The sequence below is a fragment of the Eschscholzia californica genome, unplaced genomic scaffold (assembly GCF_041429995.1).
Source record: "Eschscholzia californica isolate CP2 unplaced genomic scaffold, dmEscCali1.0.p SCAF_3, whole genome shotgun sequence".
Taxonomy (NCBI): Eukaryota; Viridiplantae; Streptophyta; class Magnoliopsida; order Ranunculales; family Papaveraceae; genus Eschscholzia; species Eschscholzia californica.
In genome coordinates this window covers 63,422,876-63,448,769 of record NW_028238420.1, presented here as the reverse complement: position 1 = coordinate 63,448,769, position 25,894 = coordinate 63,422,876, and the positions used below count along the sequence as shown (strand labels likewise).

Below are 25,894 nucleotides of genomic sequence, written 5' to 3'. Positions count from 1 at the left end.
GAAAAGACACTTAGACTGCCAAATTAGAAGAGTATCTTTACAGTTAAAGGAAATAATCCAATGAGTGAAAATAATCCAGCTATAAGGCAAATTAGATTTCTGTATATAGGTTAGTTGAGTTGTGGTTGTGCAAGATTAAGATGATGTGGTGGTAAGACTCCACCTCTAATGGTAGTCACATGTGATGGTCATTTAAAAGATAATATTTGTCGCTACTGTATATCATGATACTGACAAACCGGTTGACACATAACGTTGCGTGTATGAAAAGCAGATATTGGACTCTATCTGACCTTCCATTGTTCTCTGCAAGCAGATTTTTTTTTTCACTCCAAAACTTTGAAAGGCCCAAAAGTTTTTATGTTTCTCCAAAAGTTTTTCGTGCATGTCCTTAATCCATATAATTTTGTGCGTGTGGGCTAAACGCCCATCAGCTCAACTTAAATGTCCTTAATCCTCATCGCTTCTAAAACGTGCCTCTTTCTAGAAATTTTCTTCAATTCCTGGCCCCCGAAAGACAAAATCGAATTCCTCCCTCCATCTCTCTAAAATCCAGTTTCTTCTTTCTCTATTCTTAAAAGGAGGGAAAATCCAGTTTCTCATCACCACAAAAAAGAGAACTCTAGGGTTTCTGTTAATATTCAACTATGGCGATGCAAACAGGAATGGGTTTATCTAAGATATTGATCTTAATCGGAGCTGGTAATGTTTTCAATCTTTGCCTAAAATTATCTCTATTTGTTAATAATCTCTCGCTAATGAATTTAATTAAAGTTCTAATTTGTAGAAAAATATAATTTGATTAGTATTTTTCTTTTTTGCTTTTCTATAGGGTATACTGGTACTATCGTAATGAAGAATGGTCGATTATCAGATATTTTGGGCGAGCTTCAGGTCTCAATTCAATATATATTCTAAATTTTCCATTTGTAATTGATTTTTAGTTTTATACTAGTAGAAGTGTTATTTAACAATAGGGCTTTATAGATTATAGGAAAACTTGGTAATTTTTTTCACTGATGCTAATGGATTATGATTGATTTGGCTTTCTCTCCGAGTTCTTAGTTTGCTTAAGGAAAAAAAAATGTGATTTTGTTTGGCCTTTTTAATTACCAAAATGTCCTTCACATAATTCACAATTTTTCTCAAATGTATGTGTTTGATTGATATTCACAAAGCAACTATGTAGTCGAAGAAAACAGTATAGTTAACCAACCAAATGTTCAAAAAGCTATAGTTTTTGCAAAAACAAATACGAGGGTTTATTTTTATTTTACTTTCCTGTCGACATTATATTGATGAGGGATCCTATTAGAAAGACCTTGGTTAAAGTTTCCTGGATTATGTAATTTCATAGAATTTGTGTTTATATTTCAAAATTTTGTTTGATTTTAAAATTTCAAACAAAAGGTTATTAAATATGGCGAAATCTAGAAATAGTTATTTAAATAGAGATATCAAAGGAAATAGGGAACGGCGTTAATGTAATTTTTAGTGAATCAAATCTACATTTTAATAATAATTGAAGGTTAAATAGGCATTAAAGTCGAAAGGACCTCACTCTTCCCTTATCTAGTTACTTAAGCTGACAGAATCAACATACATTAATCATGTTATTCTTCGTTAAATATTTGATAATTTGTACATTTTTTTTATGTTATACTTGCGTGTTCATAAACTTCAATTTTATGTTACAGTCACTGGTAAAGAGTTTGGAGAAATCTAAAGATTCGCCAGATTCAGACTCAGAGATTTCCGATGTTCTTGCAGCTCAAGTAAGTTTTTTTTCCAATACTTCAAATATCGAAGAATCTCCTACTACTAGGAACTGCGTACTCGTGGAGTCCAGTAGAAGGTTGACTGCCTTGCATGTTTTAAAGTTGAGAAAGAGGAAGATTCCTAGAAGACCACTGGATACTCCTATCCCAAAGGCCAAAGATGAACCCAATCCCGATTCTGCTGCGTAGGAATTATTTAAAAAGACTAGCACATTGGAAGTTTAATAAATATTATAACTATATGGAGTTTCTAATCGGTTACTACTTTCATTAATAGGATATTTCTGAAGCAAAAACTTACTAAATAAAATAGTAACCCTTAACATCCATGATCTCAGTAGTAACTATCACGCCTCATGGACTGTGTATCAGCAGCAGCATAAGAAGTAACTGAATTTCTCAACCATTCTTAACCCTTCACTATCCAACAACAACTCTTTCATATCATGTCTCATCACCTTGCCTGGCCTAGCGCCTTGTAGTGCGTAATACTTGAGATACCAAATCATAAACTAGGGATACGAGGAGAGGGGCTGGGTCTCACATGTGTTACAAAGTAGTTGTTGACTACCTGACTTCACTTGGGTTTGAACTCTTGAAGCAAATTCATGTGTCTTTGCCAAAATCAGCTTCTTGAATGATTTCAAATTTTAATTTCTTTTGGTTCTTTAATTGTTGTGTTCTCATATTAATGGATTGAATGGCCAACTTGTAGGTGCGTCGTCTAGCAACGGAGGTGCGACAAATGGCCTCATCTCGCAATATAACTGTTCTGAATGGAAGTTCTTCCCAAATGGGTACACTACTCCATCTTCTGCCATGAAATTGTTGCATGCCTTCTTGTAATTTTTATTTGAGTCCCTTCTACATGAAACCAGAAATATAATACATGAATATAGTGTATGTTATAAACGATCTTTATATATAACTTATTCATTTACAGGTCCAAACTTCATATCATTATACTAATCAATTTCATCTATGCTTCGTTAAGCTGTTATCTAGCATTGACACCATAACTGCTAGTGGAACATTCTGTTCTGTTTCACCAATAGATATACTCTTGTTGAAAGTAAGTTAGTTATTTTATGTATTGTGGCAGGGAATATGACGTCTCTTATCATGCCAGCAGCAACCGTGGGGGCATTAGGCTATGGGTACATGTGCTGGAAGGTAAATACTTCTTAAATATTCCTCCCCCTTCTATGTCTTTCTCTTCTTCATATCTGCCATCATCTTCTATTCTCTTCCTTACATTTGCTGCAGATCATATTATAGTCACATTATCAGTAGCACCCTTTGATAAATAAACAAGTAATGATGGCCGCTCAATAACTTTATTATTTTCTTTGAAATGTTTAGGGTCTGTCCTTCTCAGATCTTATGTATGTAACCAAGCGTAACATGGCAAGTGCTGTTTCAAACATGACAAAACATCTTGAGCAAGTATCCGGTGCACTTGCAGTAAGTTTCACCTTCAATCACTTCTTCTGTGTTCTCCAATTTCACAAATATCATTCAAACATGTTGCTATTTTGACAGCTATGATATTAGTCTTTATATGATCTGTTCTAGATTCACTTGATTATATAATGGAGTACCGACTGTTGAAAATTTATTGAGATTCTTTAGATCAAATTACATAGGAATAGGATGAGTCATGTATATCAGTGTTAGTGTCATATACATTTGTGCTCTAAGGTGTTTTAAATAGGTGAACTAGTGATTTAGTATGCCGATGAACTGCATACATTTATTGCATGGTGGCGTCTATCTCTGACCTAAACTAACTAGAAATTTTACGATTGTTTATCAGGCTGTATAGATACAGAAACAAGCATGTAGATGACAATTTAAAACTTGTATAATGCTGGTTTGGCAACAACCGAAGTGAACAATTATAATATACTCTTCTATTTCGAAATAGCGAGTCAGTGACTGTTGATCTGAAATATCTCATATTTTTGCGTGTTGTATAGGCGACCAAGCGACATTTAACACAAAGGCTCGAGAATTTGGATGGCAAGCTGGATGAGCAGAAGGAGATTTCAAAGCTAATCAAGAATGAGGTACATTGCTTTTTTTATTTCTTCTAATGCTCTTTCCATCTATTTATGAGTTCAACAATTGTGAAATATTTTGATTCCCGCACCACCACAGCCATCTTCTATTATCTAAGAACACACAAATAATATTGATTTACAAGGATATGGTATGTTATAATTGGTCCTAGTGTGTTCCATGCCTTCTTTCTCCCCAACTTATAAGTAATTGTGACTGGGTTCGGAATTTGTGGCACAGGTTACTGATGTCCGTGATGATCTTTCTCAAATTGGCTGTGACTTGGATTCTCTACGTTCATTGGTTTCTGGTTTGGTGAGCAATATACCAAATCGCTTTTGTGGTTCTATTATCAAAACCACTAGCAGTTCCCTTTTTTGTTATTGATACTTTGCGTTACTGTTTCTTTGTTTCAGGATGGTAAAATTTGTTCCTTGGAGGACAAGCAGGTAACCCTTGGTTCCAAATTTTTATTGTTAGAAATGGTTGATCAACTGCCATTTCATTTGAATTGGCATATCTAAATGCATATATGGGTCATGGGTGGCATAGATGGACTCTTAGCTTGAATATTTGAAGGTTTTAATTGATCCTCGTGAAAACCAAATTTCCTTTGCGAAATCTGATAAAGCTTAGGCATTTATATACTAAGATATTCTTGGGTCCGTAGTTGATACGTGTCTGGATATGCCATTATGAACTTCATGGCTTAGGTTTTTTCATCTAGGGCTTTCTTCAATAGTCCTGGCTTCTGCAAGGTTCATTTATTTCAAACTATATATTTTATTTTTTTGGCTCCCAGGCTTGGCACACAGTTTGTCTTCCTTTTCTTTTTCAGTTACAAACCATAATCGTTCACAACCTTTTCAAACTGTGATGTCTACCTAATACCGCTTCACGGAAGTATGTTGATTCATACTTTTTTTTTTGTTCAGCAGTAAGTAAGTGAACGGTTTGAGTGGGACCAACTGGTTTTTGAATTGCTAATAAACTTTGCTAGATTTTTCCATGAGTTCAGAATTTCGACATATAAAAGTTGAACATATGGAAAAGGTTTGTACAATAGTAGAAAATTGGATATGACATGTTGTCAGAAATAGCTTATTTCTCAGTTTATTATGTTACTAGCTATCTCGGTATGTCATTGTCGACATGCGAGTTTTTGGTAGTAGAGTTCCTTTCGAACTTTTGTCGAGTAGATTTGCTGACATTACTGTCTCAACAGGACTATGCAAATGCTGGAGTATATTATCTTTGCAATTATATCGGTGGAAAGGATAAGAAGATGGCCCAATTTCTACAGGTTAGATTGAGAAGTAATATGTGCACTTCAATTTCGGGGCTATGTACTTTTAATTGCCTGATTTTCTTTTGTTTATCCCTGACTAGCACTAGTATCCTACCATTAGCTATTTAGCCATGTCTTCCATAAAGTTTCCTCCAAATTCCGAGCATTCTCTGTATAGCAAAATCTGGATATTTATAGTGAAATTTTCTTCATGGCACTTTAGAAGCATGATTTTATAGACATCCTACCATGATTCCTAATGCTATCACCACTTTCACTAGTGCACATTATTCACAAACTTTTTAAGTTTAAACTAGGTATCTTGTTAATCATTTTCATATACATAGTGTTAATGATGCTTAACATATTTGTTCTCGGGCGGTTTGATAGAGATATTCTTTTGTGTTGTGACCTTGTTCTAGTTTATTAAGTGGTCAACACTTTCAACGTTGTCCTTAATTCTTATTTAAGTTGTTCGGTTATTTTGTTCTTGCAGGATCTGCCGAAGCCCGACAAGAGACGTGGTTTCCTTGCACTGACAGAAATGGTATTTTCCCCACCTTACTTCTTGTCCCTTGATATTTTATGTAATTATGATTCTATGAATGAGAAGGCAAGATAAATACAAGTGATGCTACAAAGGCCGTTGAGCCTCTTCCTTAGGTAGGAAGATTTCCTTCAAGATAGATGTTAGTACCTAAATACTCAGAGGATGTTTAATGGTGGGTAACCTTAACATAATAAATAACGTTCTTCCTGAATGCTCATATAATTCCATACTTACTGGTACTTAGTTCAGCTAACCTCATCCAAGTAGGAAACTAGTGTAGATTTCCAAATTAATTATATGTATTGCGTTACATACTTGCAGGGGCTTAAGCAAATTGATGACACTTTATTGACTGACAAGAGCACCAATGCTACACAAAACGAGATTGATACTCCAGCCAGAATCACGACAAGTTTGAGCAGGTTTGGGATGATCTCTACTTTTTCATTCAGAGGTTTTAGTTTTTACCTTGCCGTTTGTACTTCTCTTATTTGACAGGATTCAAAGAAATAATGAACTAGAATACTTTAAACAAAAAGTCGTTTTGTTAAAAAATTGCTCGAATTCCATTTCCAAATAATTGGACAGCTAAACCTTTTGTATTCTCCACCACACACACACTCGTGCACGCGCGCAGGCGCGCACACACACACACAATATATATAGCTTTTTTTTGTTATTTCAAGAGATAGCGCTGTAGTTTTCATGGCGGTTGTCTCAGGGAACTTGAAGCTCCTAAATTCCTATGACTACAACCCGAGTATGTGTTTCTCACATACTGTTCCATTTTTGCCCGGCTCATTTCTTGAAATTGATCTATGCAGGACCTCTTCACTCAAGTTCTGATTTACATTTCGTCGATAAGAGAAGGATCTGACTTGGTAATCATATTATAAGATACAAATAGTTTTGAATTGTTAGACAAATGCTATATTATAGTTAAATAAATTGAAGTGCACGTGTTGTAAATAAAAAAAATCGTGCTACCGTTGTGGAAGGCCCATACCAATTGTCTACACTGGTTGTGATGTGGTTACTTTTCGATTATGTTGAATTTGAAGATGGTCATATTTTGTACATATAAAGATTTCACTGGTATGGGGTCCTTATTTCATTCTTACTATTTTGATTAGATCAAATTTTGCATTTCTTAAAGAACTATTAGTGAATGTCTAAACTTGAGGGAATTTTTTATATTTGCCATTGAGGGTTTGATTATTTTGAATCTGACTTTCAGTTGTGAGGTACAAGTCATCTGAGGTTGTCATATTATTCGATAGTTAAATATATAATTGGGAAATTCAATTCAAAATTCCCTATAATTTTTTTTTTTAGTAAAAGAAGATCGTTCAATTTTTTTCTACTCTTCAACTCCGAGACACTACAACATTTTATGGGCTATCCAACTACCAATACAATATGTTCACATCGAAAGCGACAATCAAAATATTATCAAGTACATTAATGGTCAAAGCGGCGGTTTACATTGGCAGTCCAGACAAATCATCTCAAAGTCTCTGGATCTCAAGAATCAGTTCACATATATAATCTTCACTTATGCTCCCAGGGAATGTAACTCCAAAGCCGACACTCTAGCTAAATGAGACAGAAATAATATTCAGAAAAAACATGGAATGTAGTACCATCTTTTATTTCTGCTTTAAATTAAGGATCTCATGTAAGAATAGTTTGTTGTTTTATTCTAATATATTTCATCAAAAAAAAAACTTCTAGACATCTTCATAATTCAACTAATTGTAAGATGTATCCAACTGGTTTGGAAATGGTTGCAACAGCTTGGCAAAAGGGTTACAATTGCTTGGGAAAGGGTTGCGAAATATAGAGTGTGTTTAATCAAATGAAATTTAAATACTCGAATTTTAACCAAGCAAAACACAAATTTGGGTTTTAACCAGACAAAAACATAACTTGGCTTTTTAGCTTACAAAAATTGAGCCTTCAACCCAGTTTTCGATATGTAATTTCGGTATCATGTGCAAAATCTTGTCCATCATTCCCAAATTGTACATAGTGTTTACTGTTTAAAAAGACTATTCGAACCTTGCAACGTATGTAAAATTGCAATCGTGCCTTCTCCATTTAAGAAAAAGGGAGTCACAAAGGCATAATATTGTTTTTTACGTGAAAATTTGTTGGTCTAAGCGCGAATAACTTATAACTTTGGTTTAGTATTTCTAGGAGAAAGTTTTGTAGAACATATATTTTATAGAGGTAAAGAGATTTGAGCCTTGACCTCTTTGTGCCTTACATAAACAAAACCTAACGTGATTGAACGAAGTTTTTGGAAAGAAATGGTTTGAGCACTTCAAGAACAAAGAGGAAGGATAGAGAGAAAAAAAAATGAAGGGTAAATATGGAAATAAGAGAGTAGATTTTAACATCTTGTTAAGTGAATAGTTTAAAGTGGGGCCAAAATTGAAGTTGGCCAGCCGTTGGGTTAAACGGGCGAATCGGTCTCGTATTGTGGATTAAACTTGAATATCCGAGAAAATTTAAGGGTAAATGTCTGTTTGCTATAACACTCTCTCTCTTTCTCACTCTCTTTTCTCGTAAATTTCTCTTCATTATCAGACATGGCCGACGGTCATCTATTCAACAATATTCTTCTCGGCGGCCGAGGCGGAACTGTAAACCCTCTCCCTCTCTCTCTCTCTTTACCTTTATCGTTTCTGCACCGAATTAGTTTCGAAAACCCTAATCACATATCATTGTATAAAAAAATGGAGCTTTTCAATCATTTGAGCTTGGGATCATTTAGCTCATTGTTGTTTATTGTCTTATTTTCTCTTTGCCAGTCGTGATTTTCAGAATTTCAGCTCAGGGATGCGTTCTTCTTACCCTTGTTCTGTACTTCTGTTTTGATTTATCCAACTTCGCTTGCATTTATCTTAGCTTGAAGAAGTATGATGTATTTAGATATTAGGGTTTCCATTTTGATTAGCTTGTCAATAGAGTTAGGCATGCAGGATCATACACTTCAGTTTAGGAGAAAAAGTTTTAATCTTTGAGCTACAAATATGAGTTATTCAGCTTAGGTTAGGGTTTCTTTTGTTATGTTAGGCATTGCACGACTTTTCGAAATTGAGGCTTCTGAATGAATGGTAGCCAATGTCGCAAAACAAGTTTTCCTTAGTGTATTCAATCTTCATCAAAAAAATAATACTTGATATGTAGTTTTGACACTTTGACTTATACTTGGTGAAGTCGTGCATGGAAACTAGATATCCACCATTACGCTAATCTTCAATTTTCTTTTATGTACTTTGAGAATATGCAATTCTTGTATAATTTCATTGTATTTCTGAGCCTCTCCCTGTCTCTCTCCAAAATCTTGAACAGAAGGAGAAGTCATGTATTGAAAACTTCAGATGTTTCTTCCTATTTTGTACTTCTAGGATTTCAGTTTGTGTTTCCTGTTTCTGTTGTTGGATGATGACGATAAGAAATGGTATTTAAGTGAAGGACACCTGCCCTGAGGTCCTATTTCTCCTACAGTTCATGGTTACTTATTTTATGTATCATCCTTACGGCATAAAATTAAGAGTACATTCACACAGAAGAGATTGATAAATGACTCGAGTGTGCCTGGAGGCCTTTGAGGTTTGCGTTATATTATAGAATTTTGTCGAGATTTTGTAGAAGCCTAGCTTATTATTGTACTTATGAAATGTTGAGCTGTTATGCTAATACAGGTTAGAAGACTCTTAGTTTTGTTGATTTCTTTCTGATGAGAATTGCAGAATCCTGGCCAACTGAAGATTCATTCAGGAGGTATTGCATGGAAGAAGCAGGGAGGTGGGAAGGTGGTTGAAATTAAGAAAGCTGACATTATTGGTGTGACATGGATGAAAATTCCTAGAACGTACCAGCTTGGCGTACGTGTCAAGGAAGGCTTGTTTTACAAGTTTACAGGTTTCCGTGAGCAGGTGTTATTTCATCTCTTTATCTTTCTCCTGTTTCCATTTACATTTACTAGTGTTGGTGCTGCTGCTACTATAGCTTCTGAAAGTGAACGAACTATGCTTTAATTTAATTGGAATGTATACTAATCCAAAAAATAACCCTGTTTTAACCAGTACTTGGAATTGTTTAATGCTGATGTTAGTAAGGCCAAGTAACCAAGTATAGTAAAGAAACTTCAGAAAAAGATTCTGAAAGCACGGAATATCAAAAGGTTCAATTTTTTTTTGAAAAAGCTTCAATTTATTTTTGAAATTGAGTCGAAATTTGAATGAATATATTGCAGAAAGACTAGTATATGTAAGACATATGCAAAAACAAGCAAAAGAAGACAATACTTAGCGATGAGATGTTTTGTTATTCTTTAGTTATGCGTAATGGGTTATTAATTCTTTTATTTAGGATGTCAGTAGCTTGACGACATTTATTCAAAACAATATTGGAGTAACAGCAGAAGAAAAGCAACTTACTGTCAGCGGAAGGAATTGGGGAGAGATAGGTTTAAACGGTATGTAATCTTCTCCTATATCCTGGAGAAGAAAAGAAGCAATTGTCTTTGCTTAACTGCTAAATTAGTCACTTTCTACTTAAGGCTTCCTTGCGAATGTGTTTTTCTTCTCACATGTTTTTGGGGACCACGGTATCTATATATAAGTTCAATTACTTGTTCCCTCGTTCCCTCCAAACTGTTAAGTGACACAGATCAAACTAAGAAAAGAGAGCGAGGCTAAATGGTCATTTTGAATCACTTGTACCTAATTTTAAAGGCAACACGTCTATGAAGGCTCAATGTTTAAAAAAGTGTTTTTACGCCTCCAGGAGGAGGTGCCTTGAGGCGGTAAAGTGTTTCATATATTTTAATATAGTAATAGTATTTTATTCCGTTAGTATTATTAAATTTGTTGGTAGTAGTAAAGTGAGAGGATATGAATGTTTTGGTCACTTCTACCCTTTGAATACCTTTAGAAGTTAAGGGAAGACAGGAAGTTACAACAAATCCGGGGTGTAAGTTCTGATGCGGTACACCTATACGTCGCCTCGAGCCGTACGCATCGATGCGCACCTTATACGCCTATTTAAACATTGTGAAGGCTTACTGAAATGTTTTACTTATTTTCTCAATCTGACTTATTTTTAAATCTGTCTGTGTTGATGGATGTATTTGTTTCCTGCAGGAAATATGCTGACTTTTCTGGTAGGAGGAAAGCAGGCTTTTGAAGTATCATTAGCAGATGTATCTCAAACACAGATGCAGGGGAAAAATGATGTTGCCTTGGAGTTTCATGTGGATGATACGACTGGTGCTAATGAGGTATATTGACATATGACTTTTCTTCTTAAATTAACTGTCTGTGGCATTGGCATATCAAATCTTAATTTCATGGCTAATTTGGCATCATGATCTTTTCTAACTTATATCATTACAATGAAGTAGCACAAGAAAATGTTTACATTTGGGGTATTCAGTGGAGAAGTTTTTTTTTTTGTGAAAAGTGTTGGAGAATTCTTTGAAGATTTTTCCAATATATATTTTGGGATCCACGTGTATGGTTGTTTATCTTGTTTCTAATATATATAGTTAGTGAGGTGTGAAGTGCCGTCTGGTCTCCTTGCATTTACTGCATCTTCACCATCTTATTTTTATTTGACCTCCTACTTACTAGATATTGCACTAACTGAATGGGTACCCCATGAGGTGACTTCCTGTAAGCTACTGCTGGTTGTAGTTATTTGGGTGTTGAAAATGTTAATCTGTTCTAGAAGGATATACTGTTATAATTTGAGCTGACGTAGTTGTTTCTTGCTAATTTAATCAAATGATCAATTATACCCTAGTAGATTAGGTGGCTTTCCTTAGTCTCAATTTTGTGTGTTGAGAGAACTCTAGTTGAATTTACTGGACATTGTTCTAGACACAATAAATCTTAACTGATCCATAACTGGTTATGGTGACCACATTCTTTAATTCGGCATGACATGTTAGTATATTACTGTTGTCAATTTTACAATCATATAACGTTTTTCATTTTTTCCCCTTTAAGTAATTCTACGGTGGGCTGACTTTTCTTATCTCAATTATATATAGAAAGATTCATTGGTAGAAATGAGTTTCCACATACCTAATTCCAACACCCAATATGTTGGTGATGAAGCTCATCCTCCAGCGCAGGTGAGTCACATTGTATTTTGGTTGGATATTGTAATAAAGTATTTGGCAGTGTACGGATATTGTGCCAATTAACTTCTTGTTATTAGATATTCCGTGAGAAGATCATGTCGATGGCTGATGTTGGCCCATCAGGGGAAGAAGCTGTTGTAACCTTTGAGGGGATTGCCATCCTTACACCAAGGTAGATGTTTTATTATATTATATAAGCTGTACTATGAGATTTTTGCAATACTGCTTCACTTTTATGGGAAGCTAACAAATTATCTTGTGCTATGTGCAGAGGTCGCCACAACGTGGAGCTTCATGTTTCATTTTTACGCCTCCAGGGACAGGCTAACGATTTCAAAATTCAATACAGCAGTGTTATGCGCCTTTTTCTGCTCCCCAAGGTTTGTCCAAGTTCAGTGAGGAGTATTAAGTATTAATATATTCTTAATTCTCTAGATATGTTTCTCCCTTTTATTGGGGTTTCATATTTTTCTTTATAATGGCTCTCCGTATCGGGACATATTTGAACAAACGTGTTTTCTGTTGTTTACAGTCTAATCAACCGCATACTTTCGTTGTTGTTACTCTTGACCCACCAATCAGAAAAGGGCAAACCTTGTACCCACATATCGTCATGCAGGTAATTTATGTTCTGTTAGCTGCTAACAGTTTCAAAAGTTATTTTTCCTCTTATGCATTTGTGAATTCCTTTTACAGTTTGAAACGGAGTTAATTGTTGAAAGTGCATTATCGCTAAGTGAGGATCTATTGAATACCAAGTACAAGGACAGGTTGGAGCCATCTTATAAGGTATACATGTTAAATGATGTCTTGATTTACAAGTTTTGGTAAATACTGGACTAGCAGTTTATGCATTATATTACTGCCAAATTGTAAACAAGATCGCATTTGATTAACCTTTAAGAGATTATTTTTGTAAACTCTGTCACAACTCACAAATCCAAATAAAGTTGTTTTGACACATTCGTTTCAAACCTTATCAGGGCCTTATCCATGAAGTATTTACCACAATCTTGCGTGGTTTATGTGGAGCCAAGATTACTAGGCCAGGAAAATTCCGAAGTTGTCAAGATGGGTATGCGGTGAAGTCATCTTTGAAAGCAGAAGATGGTGTCTTGTATCCACTTGAAAAGGGATTCTTTTTTCTACCTAAACCTCCTACTCTCATTCTTCACGACGAGGTATAATTATACTAGCATTTGTACAAGATATCATCCGATTTTGTGCATGTAGTGTATTTTGTTAGCTGTGTGTTGACACCACATTTTCTTACTTGTTTTCTAGATTGAATATGTTGAGTTTGAACGGCATGCGGCTGCAGGTGCAAACATGCACTACTTCGATCTTCTTGTGAAATTGAAGAGTGAGCAAGAACATCTCTTTCGGAACATCCAAAGGAATGAATACCATAACCTTTTTGACTTCATCAGGTGGGTCATTTTAAACTTACTTGACTTTAAACATGAACAAGAAGTGATACCAACAGAGAGTAGACTGAGTTGGTCAAAGACAATTTGATAAGCTTCTTGGTACTTTGGGGTGGAGGACTTGATTCACCTCTCCTACACGCACCTCGTCAAAGATAAGGAAAAACTCATGCAGATTATCTTAAGCAGAACTCTTTGGTTTGTGCTTATGCAGTGGGAAGGGTTTGAAAATTATGAACCTTGGAGAGTCTCAAACTGCTAAGGGAGTTGCTGCTGTTCTACAAAATGACGATGATGATGCTGTTGATCCACATCTCGAGCGCATTAGATATGAAGCTGGTGATGAGAGCGACGAAGAGGTAAAATGTTATTTCTCTTAATATAGCATAAGTCTCGTAACATTTTGAGGACACTATGCACTTTATAATCCTGAACTGCGAAAGGGCTTGATTGCTTGAATGATTTCTTGTACATTTCTGCCATTCACTGTTTCACCATAAATTTTCAGAGTACTGAATTTCCTGGAATCTGTGATCCTTGACTTACTTTTCAACTTCTCTTAATGCATCTTTCTAGGATGAGGATTTCATCGCAGGAAAGGATGATGGGGGATCTCCAACTGATGATTCTGGAGGAGATGATTCTGATGCAAGTCTAAGCGGCGATGAGAAAGAGGTTAATGATTCTACATTACTTTTGTACTTATCTTAAAAGGAAAGAATATTACTATGTGCTGGTAAAACATGAACTGCAACAGGCAAGTAATGGAGATTTTATTTAACCATTTCAGAAGCCTGCCAAAAAGGAAAGTAAGAAAGAAGCTTCTACATCCAAGCCATCGTCGGCTAAGAGGAAATCCAAAGATGGAGATGAAGATGGTGCAAAAAAGAGAAAGCCGAAGAAGAAGAAGGATCCAAATGCACCAAAGAAAGCAATGTCTGGTTTCATGTATTTCTCTCAAACTGAAAGAGAAGTAAGTTATTCTTTGCTAACTGACTGCCATTTTAACTTGACTACTTTTCCGATTCTCCGTGATGCACCTAGGACTTCAATTTTAAGCTAAAAATGCTTGTGCAGTAAACCCAAATGTGTCAGTTGTTTCCATTCTGTTAGTTCTTGTTGTCTAGGAAACTGCACAAGGATGTATCTAAGACAAGCTTTTCATTTACTTGTACAGAATATAAAGAAAAGCACTCCGGGAATGGGATTCACCGAAACGGGAAGGATGCTCGGGGAGAGGTGGAGGAAGATGACAGGTAATACTCGTCAGGATACTACTTCTATTGACATCATAACTTGAGCTGCTAAATTATTTGTATCCTAACCTACTTACTACATATTGCTGACAGCTGAAGAGAAAGAACCATATGAAGTGAAAGCCCGAGCTGATCAAAAGCGTTACAAGGAGGCCATGGCTGGCTACAAGAGCACTCCAGCAATCATTGACTCGGGGAATGAATCTGACAGCGAGTAGTTCGTTCAGTCTGTTCTTGAAGGCTGATGAGTATCTAATTCTCTGTAATAACTAGAATGAGGTTAACGTTACTTTTTTTTTTGAACTGTAATGGGGTTTAGGCCCATGTTTATTTAAGTACTCTGCTTAAACAAATTGTACTCTCTAAATATGGATAGATATGGTTATAATCTATTTCAAAGAGTTCGTGGTTTTCATCTAAGTTTTTATTGTGTGGTTTGTAATGAATGGCTTGTTTGAATGCCCCTTTTTGCTGGCAATGTGAAATTAGATTCCTGTAGAAATTAGCAGATAACCATGTAAAACTAGATAAAAACAGTGAAAACTTTATTATGTATAGAGTTCGAAGTGTCTGAAAGAATTTTCACTCAGTTCTCTTCTCTAACCAAGTAAAAGCGAAAAATAGAATATTTTGAGACACTAGGGAATTTGAGTTTGGTAATTGGTTATGTGATGGCAAATGAATTGGTGGGTCATCCACTAGCATTATCCGTAGAACTCGTGTTTATATAATGATGTTGGCCTGAGCTATGCGCTGAACTGTCAGTCTTGGAGGACAATGAGCTCGAGCACAATGAGATTAGGTCAGTCTTGGAGGACAATGAGCTCGAGCACTCGATCATGCAGGGGCTGGCGATGGTTGAAGGAACTAATTCATCATTAGTGTGGGGAGAAATGGTAAGGCAACCCAGGTTTAAAGTAAGTATATTTGGGATGCTTTTTTTTGGATGACAGCATACAAAACTATACATACAAAATATATCTTTTTTTAATGTTTGCAGATGTTTTAAAGAGCTGGACTATGCGTTAAAGATGTTGGAGCAAAACCGAGCTCTCGTCAATTGTCGTCTTATACAGTTCTAGCTTTGCAGCTCTTTTTTCCGTGGGTGTCGAGGAGCTAGCTGTCTGTCAACTGCAAGTCACAACCAGGTGAAGTAGTTTCCTGAGTTGCAGATGCTTTCACTTATGTTTTCATTTCCGAATTAAAACTTGCATTATGGAATTGTTTCATGAATGTCGCCCAAATAATATCTTACTAGTGAAAGCATGCTAGTTCAAATGATTATCCTTCAGTCCTTTTTGGAAGAGGTGTTTTTGTGGTAGTGCAAGAAAGATTACGAAACTTGAGTCTAAAGAGAGAGAGATAGAGAGAGGGTGAGAGAGAGAGAGAGAGAGAGAACACGAAATGTATACTAAATGTGTAGAACATAACAGAAATAAACCTTAAAACAACCTCATTCTTCTAACCTAGTTCCCGATCCTCCCGATCCCTGTAACACCTTTCCTTTACGTTCATGTCCATTCACATCTTTGTTTGACCGTGTCTTCTCCAAGCATGCCTGTGTTGTGCTCCAACATTAGTACCCTAGCATGGTCTGCCAATCTGGCAATTAAGGGCTCCGGCGAAGCGTGTAAGTCTGGTCACAAAAGTCCCAGACTTATAACTGATCATTTCTTGCTTTGTGTACGGCAACACTGGATTAGGGTTACCCGACTCAACAAAGAATGCACCGTTCATCATCAGATCTCCTTGTGATCTCCATGTCCACTGCTTCCACTCGCTCTCCATTGCATAATCCCTCTTTGTCACCTGCACCCACCATCACCATATATGTTATATGTCCTTGTTTGTAGGCGAAAGAATGCACGAGGAAGGTAGTTAATGTTCTTACCTCTTTGGCGTTCAAGTCAGGGGGAGCAATAAACCGGTTGCCCTGGCTGATAATAGTAGGTTTTTGACTACCACCAATTGCATACATAAGCCAGTGAGTGTAATCATTGTTAACGACATGGACAAAACCGTATCTACACCTTGGCATCCTCTGCACTAATCCTTGCCCGAAGTGGTTAAATGCTACTGTGATTTGCATTATTGTATCATTAGTATAGCTGTTACTTCCACCAAACAACATCACCTGCATAACATTATCATCGACATTAAACCCTAGATATGCTTGTTATATACATTGTTGGAGCTTTTAAAGGTGTATCCAGAACTTCAAAATGACCCTAATCTACGTTAAACCCTATTATAGTAGTAGAGATCAGTAGTTTTTCTCTTTCTAACTGTTTGAGCTATTAACGAAGTTGCTAACGTTGGTACTGCAGCTACAAGCCTGTCGAGTACGATGGATCTAGTATTCACCTGAATGTCCCTCTCTAGAACAGGAAATGCTGAAGGACAACATCTTGGTGTTTTCACGTATGTTAACAGTCAACAGCTATAACCTCAACATGAGCCTAATCGACATGAAACCTTATTATAGTAGTGGTCATTGTTACTATGTTTCTATGAAGTAGGAGCTTTTGCAATAAATGGTAGTTAAATACGTATTAATTACCTCGTTATGGTCGGTCATGTGGTTGTTGGAGATGGTAATAGCAGTTGAAGCCATGATGATATCTACTAATCCATCCTTACAGTTAGACATAGATATATGATCGATCCAAATGTTCGATGATCCGAAGATAGAAATTCCATCTCCATCACTACGTGTTCTAAATCCATAATGATCTACTGAATCTCTAATTAAACCACCAGATCCTGCATTAATGTCATGAATATGTAAGCCATGAACAATCACATTCTTCACAAACTGTATGGTTATGCCTGCTCCGTGGGCGATATGAACATTAGCTCCACGACCATCAATGGTTTTGTCGCTTGTCACAATTAGCTCTTCATTTAACCTAATAACCATACTTCTTGCAAATATGATCCACAATGGCTCCTTTTGAATTACTGCATGTCTAAGTGTTCCTGGTTTAGGGTTCACCAAGTCATTATCAGATGAGTCGATCACGACGTAGTATCTCCCCATTTTCCCACCCATAGCGTTCCGGCCGAAACCTAGGGCACAGGTTGCTAGTCTCTTTCGGTCTGTAGCCCAATCCGCCCGACACCTCCAGCACCGATCTATCGGGTTGGTAGCTAAACATGGACCATTAAACTTGTGCAAGCTTCTTCTTGTGGAGTTGGTCCCCTTTAAGGCCCTGAACCACCAACCAATACAACTGTTAAGTATTCATCTCTCAATATGTAATCTCTCTCACACACACACAAACATAATATACATATATATATATATATAAGAGGCTAAGGCCGACGAAACAAAAGAAATGTTGAAATTAACTTTTACCAAGAAAACGAAGAGAATAAAGGAGGGACATACTTGTGTACATTTTTGTTGAAATGGGTGGTAACTTCAAAGGGATTTGGATGATAAGCTTCCATGTTAGCCTTCATAGCTTCATCGGCTCGCTTTTTCCATACCTCATCGAAATGACCAATGTTGGCATGTAAAGTCGGGATGATTACCGCGAATGAGAAGAAAAAGAAGAAAATTAGTAAGTTCGAATTCATGGCTAAAAGTTATTGCTTTTCTTGATTTTATGGGTGAGATACTTTCTAAATCATGAACAATAGTAAGAGACCCAAACAGACCAAAAAGATGAATAACTTATTAGACACAAATGGTCATACTTTCTCGGTCTGTTTGGGTAGAGAACATCATCTATTTCCTTCACCTTTAAATAAGACTTTTAGAGAGAGAGATTTGAGAGTTAACGGTTGGTAGTTATTGCACTATTTATGGAAAGTGTATTTGGTTCGTACAAGTTTAACAAGGTTGAAACATTCAATCCTTTGTGGATTTGGTTGGTGTTATATTAGCACACTTTAACAAAAAATGACAAGACTTGTATTAATTGAGATTTGGAAACTTAAGTTTTAGGTGGAGGTCTCATTGATGTTTCCTAGTGTCCAATTTGGGACAACAACTTCTTTTTAGTGGAATTCTCTTTTTTACATGGTATAAAAATATCTTCAAATTGTTTTATCTATATTTTTTTTCTTCGATCTCTTATACCTCTTCGATGATATGCTTTGCCGATGTATCTTCATTCTTCATACCTTGTTTGTTTCTCGTCCATCCTTTTTCTAATTTACCAACTCGAAAATTTAAAACTAATGAATCACAAAAATTCGAAATAAAAATCACAAATTCTAATAAAAACTTTTAACTTTTCATTTGTTATTAATTTTACGTCAAATTGACGTTTCCAAATGTAACCAATTCCAAAAAGACCTCCTGGTATATGTTGTTCTTTCTATTAATTGTAATACATTCAAAGAATAGAAATTTAAATCGAAATTATGATTTGGATGAAATATTAAGAAGTTAGAAAATAAATTATTAATTAAATTTGTAAATTAGATAAAAAAACATATTTGGAATTACCGAAGTTAAAATATATTATGTCAGTCGTGAACTTAAAATTAGATAGAAAAATTCATGAGAAACCCGAAAGAGTGTCACATCGACCATAGTGATATGAGAGGAAAAAAAGAAAATAGAGTGGGTGTAAGGTTATTTTTGTACTTTTAAGTAGAAAACATGGGGATGCACTAAAATTCAACTACAAGAATCATTTCCAAAAAAGTGGTGAGGGGGTATCGTTAAATATTAGAAAAAAAAAAAATTTCCTCGAAAAATCTTCAAAATTTCACAACTTCCATTCAAAAGTTTACACCCCGAAAATCATTCTTATTTATCCAAAACGTCGACTTTTGGATTTTGCCTTTTCCCCTTGTTATATCTTAGGCGGTTATCGTGCTTGTTACATTTTCATGATGTATCCATGTCTTGTAACTACTAACGTAAATCGTAGTTGATTTCTCAAAAAAACAAAAAAAGTAAAATTACGCATTATATATTTGTTGATCTCTGGTGAACTAATTTGTGATCGACTTTGCCCTCCCTTTAACAATGTCAATTAAAACAGTTATCCATCTATCACGCCTAGGGGTTGGGAATCGGTGGGCCTCGGACGCCAGCGAGTTTTTTTTTTCCGGATTGGGACGGATTAGACTCGAAAATCTTAAGCCCAGTGGTGACCGCCGGATAAGTGCTAAAAATCAGAGTTGCGCTGGACCATTGTTAGCTGCAGCCGTTTTACTGGGTGAGAACTCTTTTGAGTTGTTAAGTTAGTTAGAGCTGGATGTTTATTTGTCCACTTGTGTAGCATAGAATAAATAATCACTGTATATAAACCCTTGTAATAAGTTCGTTATTTTCTTAACGAGAATTGATTTGACTAGGGGTTAACCAGTTATCCACCTGCAACAAAGAATTAGACGAAGGAGTTGCATAGAGATTGAATACCTAATCGTTTATCTTTCCACCACTCCCACATTAGGTATGTAATTAAGAACCAAGTTGAATCTTCTGTATTTTCTTTGAGTAGAATCGATTTCAATTTTATGATCTTGGTGGTTCCAGTGAGGTGAAGTAACTTAGGGCAATCGATTTCACAGCATTCATCTTTCAAACACTCCCACATTAGGTATGTAATTAAGAACCAAGTTGAATCTTCTGTATTTTCTTTGAGTAGAATCGATTTCAATTTTATGATCTTGGTGGTTCCAGTGAGGTGAATTAACTTTAGGGCAATCGATTTCACAACATTCATCTTTCCACCACTCCCACATTAGGTATGTAATCAAGAACCAAGTTGAATCTTCTGTATTTTCTTTAAGTAGAATCGATACAATTTTATGATCTTGGTTTCAATTTTAGGGCAATCTCCCCCCCCTCTCTCTCTCTCTCTCTCTCTCTCTCTCTTATCTTAGGGTTTTTTTTCACTATGTTCTTCTTCAGAGTTAGGTCTCTCTTATAGTCTTATTGATCTTCCTCCTTATCTTGCTTCAACTTCTTTGCAGGGAACTCGTACACACTCTCTCATCTGAAACTTCAGGGTTTTATTGGATCTCTCATCTTCTTGAGGGTAAGTTTTTGTCAATTTCTTAGGGTTATATTCTTCTTAGTGATTATTGTGATGTTAATATCTTATTTTATTTCCTTATTACTTATTAGCATGAACTCTTTGTAGTTGAGAATTTGTTTAATTCCAAAAAATTTAGGGGTTGTTTATGATTGTTGGATCAAAGAACTTTAGGTTTTTGTTCTCCAGGAAGAAAACAAATTGATTCTGAACTAGAAGAACTTTAAGGTTTTATATTCACAGTGGTGTATGGTTGAAATTCATGCTATGCTTGCTTTCATACTACGGGTTATACAATTCCGAGGGATATCTTTTTATACGGTGTGAAATACATCTATGTTTATCTCTTTTAGTTTGAGAGTTTTTCGTAACGGACTTCTTTTGTATTTTGGTCTTTCTTATGAGTTGTTTTCTCATAAAGTAACCCCCGGTACAACTTTAGTGTCTGCAATGAATTCATATTGAACTAATTAGCAAATGGATTCGTATTGGACTAATTTCTGTGCGATAAACTCTCTCTCTTTCTTCTTCGGCACATTAAAACAATTTGCAGTTATTTTCTTAAGCTTGTAAAGAAATCCACGTGTTTTAGCATTTGTGTGTTGAAATTTTGTAGATAATTATAGGTGTATTTGAAACCAAATTCTGTTCTCAGGGCAACAAATTTTGTAAATACTACTTTCACGCGTAAATGGTTGTTCATATTCATGTATATCTCTCTAATTGTTTTGTATTCTTTAAGAGTCTTATTTTTGGAATGATATATAACTATCTCTTTAGTGATTATTTTTGGAATGAATTCGTATTGAACTAATTATGCTCTATGCAGATTTTTCAAAAATGGAGAAAAGGAAGAAGAAAGAAAACACCAACGAACGAGCGGCTAGAATCCAGGCAATTTATTGGGGAATATCTAGTAGTGCTTCCATCATTCAACTACATGAAAAGTTGCAAACAATTGATAAGCTATATGAAGAGTTCCTCAGGACCACGAGAAAAAGAGACACATTCATAACTCGAAATGTTGTAAACAATGACCTCCCATTCACCAATCAAACCCTTTCAAACTTGAAATATAAGTTTGAGAGTTTGAGAGATGAGAATCTGAAGTTGCAGATTGAACTGGAGAAAGAGCTAGAGAATGATGGCACGAAAGAAGCATCAAAAGGATTTCAACATCTGAATTACAGAAACATTTCAGTTCAGAAGAATCCCTTTCTTTTTGGTGAAAAAGTACAGAAAAATTCTGTTTCTCTGAAGAATGAAATGGAATCAATGAAAAGCTTGAATGAGTCATTGGAAGATCAGTTGCTAGATATGACAGAGGAAGTTAGAGAGTTAAAGTATCAAAACTCAGAGCTGAAAAGTACGAACGCAAGCTTGCGTAAACAGGTTCGAGAGTTGATAGAAGATAACTTTTCAGTGATGTTTTTTTCCATCCCAGCATGGGAACAATCTTTTCGACAAAACACATCTGTGGTAAAGGCTTCGCACGATAAGGTGATAGAAGTAGATACAAGTCTCCCAATCACCACAAGAAAGAAAAGAAGTTCGGATGAGATGGTAGATAATATTTGAGTAGAATTGTAAGATAGTGAGGTCTATAGAGATCAGAATAGGAGGAGTGAACTGATCAAGATGCTCTCTCTTGCTTGTGTATTTGTGTTCTACATTACTGTTTTTCATGTTCACCAGTATAACAATGGGTATCTGAAATTACTGTTTTTCATGTTCACCTTATTGACTATCTACCTCTTACAGGCCTTATAGAGAATCAGGTCTAATTTTTTTGGGCTGAGAGAGCAGGTTCCACATGAAGGACCAATGTGCGACCTCTTATGGTCCGACCCAGAGGACCGATGTGGGTGGGGGATTTCACCTCGTGGGGCCAGCTACACATTTGAACAAGATACTGCTGCTCAATTTAACCATACAAATAGGCTCACCCTCATCGCCAGAGCCCATCAGCTAGTAATGGAAGGTTTCAATTGGTCTCAGGTCAGTGAACTTAGGACTTCATGAACTAGTCCTCTAGAATTTCGCCTTGATTCTCTTTTCTTTGCTTGATTCATGAATCACGATTTTGTCCAAAATTGTATTTTAAAAAACTTTCAGGAGAAAAACGTCGTTACAGTCTTTAGTGCACCAAACCAGTTCAGTAAAAAAACAAAGGTAAAAGATTGGCAGACAATTAAAAGTACACATAGATTGTATTCAGATTTCAAAATTCAGATCATTAAAAAACAAAGAGGAACTAAGGATGCTTGCTCTAAAATGGAAAGAAGGAATAAAAAAGGAACTAAAAAGAAAGAGAAAGAATCCTTAAATTTTTTTTGCCAAAGACGGCGAGTACATTAGTTGAAGAAACCTACATTGAAAGTAGAATGTAACAGTATAGACTGTATATAGTTTCGAGCTTTCCGTTACATCCAGAAAAAGGAACACAAAAAGTCATAAACCTAAAGAAATATAGGTGATTTCGTAAATACTTAGTTCTTCCTTTTTAAGCCGTCTAAACTTGAACCAGTCCAAGAAACAATTGCCTCTTAACTCTACGAAAGCATCAAGCAAGAATTAGTATAGGGAAGTTCAATGTCACAATGATCTTCGTTGTCCATTAAAGCGAAGAAAAATGTGTGTACACCCTGAAAATTGAAAGCAATACAAATTATAACAAAGAAAATTACGGGTTTTATTTATTTATTTTCTCGTCGATGGGGATAACGCGAGAATAGGAATACCAAGAGAGTAAGTAGAATTAAAACGAGCAAGGTGAGACGACCTCAAGCTGCGAGAACTTCCAACGGTCTCTTTTCTCTGTGCCGAAGCTCCCTTAGATGTTGAGCTACCTCCTTGAGTAGTTGTATTCGTTCATGGCCCTTTTGTATTGACGTTGCAGCATGTTTTAAAAATTCTTTGTCGATTTCAAGAGCTTCCAATCTCTCACATAAGAAATTTCTTTGTTAATGTTTTCATTGATATCAAAATCTGTGACTTCAATAGAACTTCTAACAAATTACCTAGATTCTCATCTTTCATAATATTAGAGCTCTCTAGCTCTGATTCAACCTCAGGATTTGGTGACGAATTGGTTTTCATTTAAGTTCTTAATCGTTCCAAAAGATGATTTCTTTCATTTTCATCTATTGTAAGTTCTTCGACTGTTGTTGACCTGTTCTCTAATTGAGAAGACTCGGTTTCTTCAAATGCTCATTCGGGTTTCTCAACTTCTTCATCAAGAATTGGTTGACAACTACCACATTCGGACGAGACTAGCTCGTGCGGGTTAAAATCTTGGGAATCATCTGCATTGAGTCCTTCATATTCAAATCTTTGTCTATAAGTCTCGAGTTCTTCCTCTAAGATTTTTATATCCTCCTCTCTCTTGTTAAGTTGTTCTTTCACTGCTTGTAAAGCTTGTTGATCATATTCGACCTGTTCCTCCATCATTCTTAGATATTGTAAAGCTTCCATCTCTATCGCCGCCTACTCTGTTTGTAGTCGAGTTATCATTGCTTGGTTCGCCGCAACTGCAGAAGCATTTCGTTCTTCATGTAATTCCATGTACAAATCTATCAAAGATTTTCGATCTAACCTAACTTGTCTTTTCAAGTGATTCAAGATGGTATCACCATCAAGAGATTCTTTGGATGCCTTTGGTGTGGTGCCGACCTTCACATGATTGTTCAAAATGGGGTGGTTCAACCCATTCGCTTTGGCGTGGTTTCTTTCTCTGCTTCAATACGATTTAAACTTTCTTGGGTTGAAAGACTCGAAATTATGAAACCTTCCCAATGTAGTAGGGGCTAATGTGTTCCTATTGTTTGAATACTGCAACTCCTTGCTGTTTCTACCTGTATAGGAACTAGAATTCTATGGATGATTCTAATGTTTATCTTGTTTTATCTAGTAGGGGCCAAGTTATAACTAGAGACCGAGAGTACTCGAAGCTTTTACCAACATATAGAGACTTAAGCCATGGTGGAAATGTGTAGGAACTGTTATATGGTGGGGTCAAGTAGGTGGTGAGAATTAATTGCTCATGCTTCTCTCTAATGGAAGAAAGAAAAATCAAAGCAAACCATCCCAAGTCCGAAGCTAGAGTAATATGACACTATTTTATCCTTTATTGTTTGATTGAACATGTGAGCCTAGATTATAGTATGATAGATCACCTGGGGCAGGAGTCCGTTTTCGTTCTAGGATTGGAGTCGGTTTTTGTGGTGAGGCAGAAGCAAAGTAAGATGAGTTTACCTGGTAGAAGTTGTTTATATCCACCATGACCACCATTAAGTCTAGCTAGAACCCCAACCACTCAACTAGAGGAGCATTATTATATGTAGCGGGCTCCATTTGCTCGTAGTTTTCTCGTTCGTCGACAAAATCATCGTAAGCATCAGGTCCGCCAACGATTGCCCTAGCAAGATCATTGGGGTCACTTTCTATACGGGTATACCATGTAGCATAACCTCCTCAACAAGTAACAAATGATATATCGACTTTATAAAAGACGATTGAAGAAGCTCGATCGATGGTGAACTTGTTGTGGTTAATTAGTCCCATACTCAACCATATAACTCGTCGCTCTACGGTTATCTCCAAGTATGTAGTCCACCTCAAACAAAAGATTGTCACGAAGGATTCAGTTGATAGTCTGACAAATCTTTAGTCTAAGTAATTTAGTAATGAATTGCCTGAGAATTGGCGAAATCAAAAAGCTCGGATGGAGAAGCATTGCCCGTAGGACACTAGACGCTTTTTTTTACCAGCAGAGTGACAAGATAATCAGAGTATACAGTAAGTAGAAAAGCGAAGCTCGTTACGAATTGTAGATTGTTCCATCTCTGTCTGTATAGAAGTCCTCCGGGCGATCTCTGAACATTTCGACTACCCTTTCCAAGGCAAGCACATGAAATACTCTGCTTTCCTTTAGAGTTTTTTGAAAACGGGTAAGTTGTTTCTCACTTTACCTTGTAAGAGAAACTGCAGAGACACAAGTACTTAAACTAAGTTACGAGTTCAACAACCAGATTCTAGGATTTGGATCTCCAATCCGAATCCTGAGAAGGAAGAGTTATCAGTGAAGTCTCTTTTCAGCTTATTGACATGTAATGGCAGGGGGACTAACCCGATCTTTAAAGATATTTGGAGAAGAAACATCCCCACGAGAGTGAGCGTGTTCTTGTGGGCAGTCCTTTGGGATAGAATTCCCACTATGGACAATTTGAGGAAAAGGGGCTTCATCTCACCAAATCGCTGTGGTCTATGCGGGAACGATGAGGAATCATGCTCGCATCTTTTCCTCCTGTGTGACACTTCTAGGAGCGTGTGGAACAAGTTCTTGATTAGTGTGGGGATAGTCTGGACCTTCC

General features: G+C 36.2%; 4 protein-coding genes across 4 annotated transcripts; 3 read left to right on the top strand and 1 right to left on the bottom strand.

The window, feature by feature from the left end:
* Window positions 1-387: 387 nt before the first annotated feature.
* LOC147553163 (uncharacterized) lies at window positions 388-6,797 on the top strand. The gene is made up of 13 exons (XM_086666029.1): window positions 388-702; window positions 833-894; window positions 1,698-1,775; window positions 2,494-2,575; window positions 2,881-2,951; window positions 3,141-3,242; window positions 3,758-3,847; window positions 4,080-4,154; window positions 4,256-4,288; window positions 5,065-5,142; window positions 5,624-5,674; window positions 5,999-6,099; window positions 6,502-6,797. The coding sequence occupies exons 1-13, from the start codon at window positions 648-650 to the stop codon at window positions 6,521-6,523; spliced, it is 900 nt and encodes a 299-aa protein (XP_086522155.1). The 5' UTR covers window positions 388-647; the 3' UTR covers window positions 6,524-6,797.
* Window positions 6,798-8,126: 1,329 nt separating this feature from the next.
* On the top strand, window positions 8,127-14,940 carry HMG (high mobility group). The gene is made up of 16 exons (XM_086666028.1): window positions 8,127-8,325; window positions 9,439-9,624; window positions 10,061-10,166; window positions 10,834-10,970; window positions 11,745-11,828; window positions 11,915-12,009; window positions 12,109-12,217; window positions 12,370-12,456; window positions 12,534-12,626; window positions 12,821-13,018; window positions 13,122-13,267; window positions 13,479-13,623; window positions 13,841-13,939; window positions 14,055-14,237; window positions 14,442-14,520; window positions 14,614-14,940. The coding sequence occupies exons 1-16, from the start codon at window positions 8,272-8,274 to the stop codon at window positions 14,736-14,738; spliced, it is 1,926 nt and encodes a 641-aa protein (XP_086522154.1). The 5' UTR covers window positions 8,127-8,271; the 3' UTR covers window positions 14,739-14,940.
* A 969-nt stretch (window positions 14,941-15,909) lies between these two features.
* LOC147553161 (pectate lyase-like) lies at window positions 15,910-18,270 on the bottom strand. Its single transcript, XM_086670219.1, has 4 exons — window positions 17,912-18,270; window positions 17,081-17,732; window positions 16,412-16,654; window positions 15,910-16,329 (listed from the first exon to the last, which is right to left on the bottom strand). Exons 1-4 carry the CDS (start codon window positions 18,100-18,102, stop codon window positions 16,105-16,107), a joined length of 1,311 nt encoding a protein of 436 aa, XP_086526345.1. The 5' UTR covers window positions 18,103-18,270; the 3' UTR covers window positions 15,910-16,104.
* Window positions 18,271-20,173: 1,903 nt separating this feature from the next.
* LOC147553160 (uncharacterized) lies at window positions 20,174-22,266 on the top strand. The gene is made up of 3 exons (XM_086671096.1): window positions 20,174-20,232; window positions 20,461-20,525; window positions 21,352-22,266. The coding sequence occupies exon 3, from the start codon at window positions 21,363-21,365 to the stop codon at window positions 22,098-22,100; it is 738 nt and encodes a 245-aa protein (XP_086527222.1). The 5' UTR covers window positions 20,174-20,232; window positions 20,461-20,525; window positions 21,352-21,362; the 3' UTR covers window positions 22,101-22,266.
* Window positions 22,267-25,894: the final 3,628 nt, after the last annotated feature.

Excerpts from the sequence above, each read along its gene's own strand:
- LOC147553160 (XM_086671096.1), top strand. The coding sequence starts at position 21,363 with ATGGAGAAAAGGAAGAAGAAAGAAAACACCAACGAACGAGCGGCTAGA.
- HMG (XM_086666028.1), top strand. The coding sequence starts at position 8,272 with ATGGCCGACGGTCATCTATTCAACAATATTCTTCTCGGCGGCCGAGGC. Across the intron at positions 10,167-10,833 it reads GGGAGAGATAGGTTTAAACG|GAAATATGCTGACTTTTCTG; the intron begins GTATGTAATCTT and ends TGTTTCCTGCAG. Across the intron at positions 12,218-12,369 it reads GCCTTTTTCTGCTCCCCAAG|TCTAATCAACCGCATACTTT; the intron begins GTTTGTCCAAGT and ends TGTTGTTTACAG.
- LOC147553163 (XM_086666029.1), top strand. The coding sequence starts at position 648 with ATGGCGATGCAAACAGGAATGGGTTTATCTAAGATATTGATCTTAATC. Across the intron at positions 2,576-2,880 it reads TGGAAGTTCTTCCCAAATGG|GGAATATGACGTCTCTTATC; the intron begins GTACACTACTCC and ends GTATTGTGGCAG. Across the intron at positions 2,952-3,140 it reads ATGGGTACATGTGCTGGAAG|GGTCTGTCCTTCTCAGATCT; the intron begins GTAAATACTTCT and ends TGAAATGTTTAG.
- LOC147553161 (XM_086670219.1), bottom strand. The coding sequence starts at position 18,102 with ATGAATTCGAACTTACTAATTTTCTTCTTTTTCTTCTCATTCGCGGTA. Across the intron at positions 16,655-17,080 it reads ACATGACCGACCATAACGAG|GTGATGTTGTTTGGTGGAAG; the intron begins GTAATTAATACG and ends AATGTTATGCAG. Across the intron at positions 16,330-16,411 it reads CTGACTTGAACGCCAAAGAG|GTGACAAAGAGGGATTATGC; the intron begins GTAAGAACATTA and ends TGGTGGGTGCAG.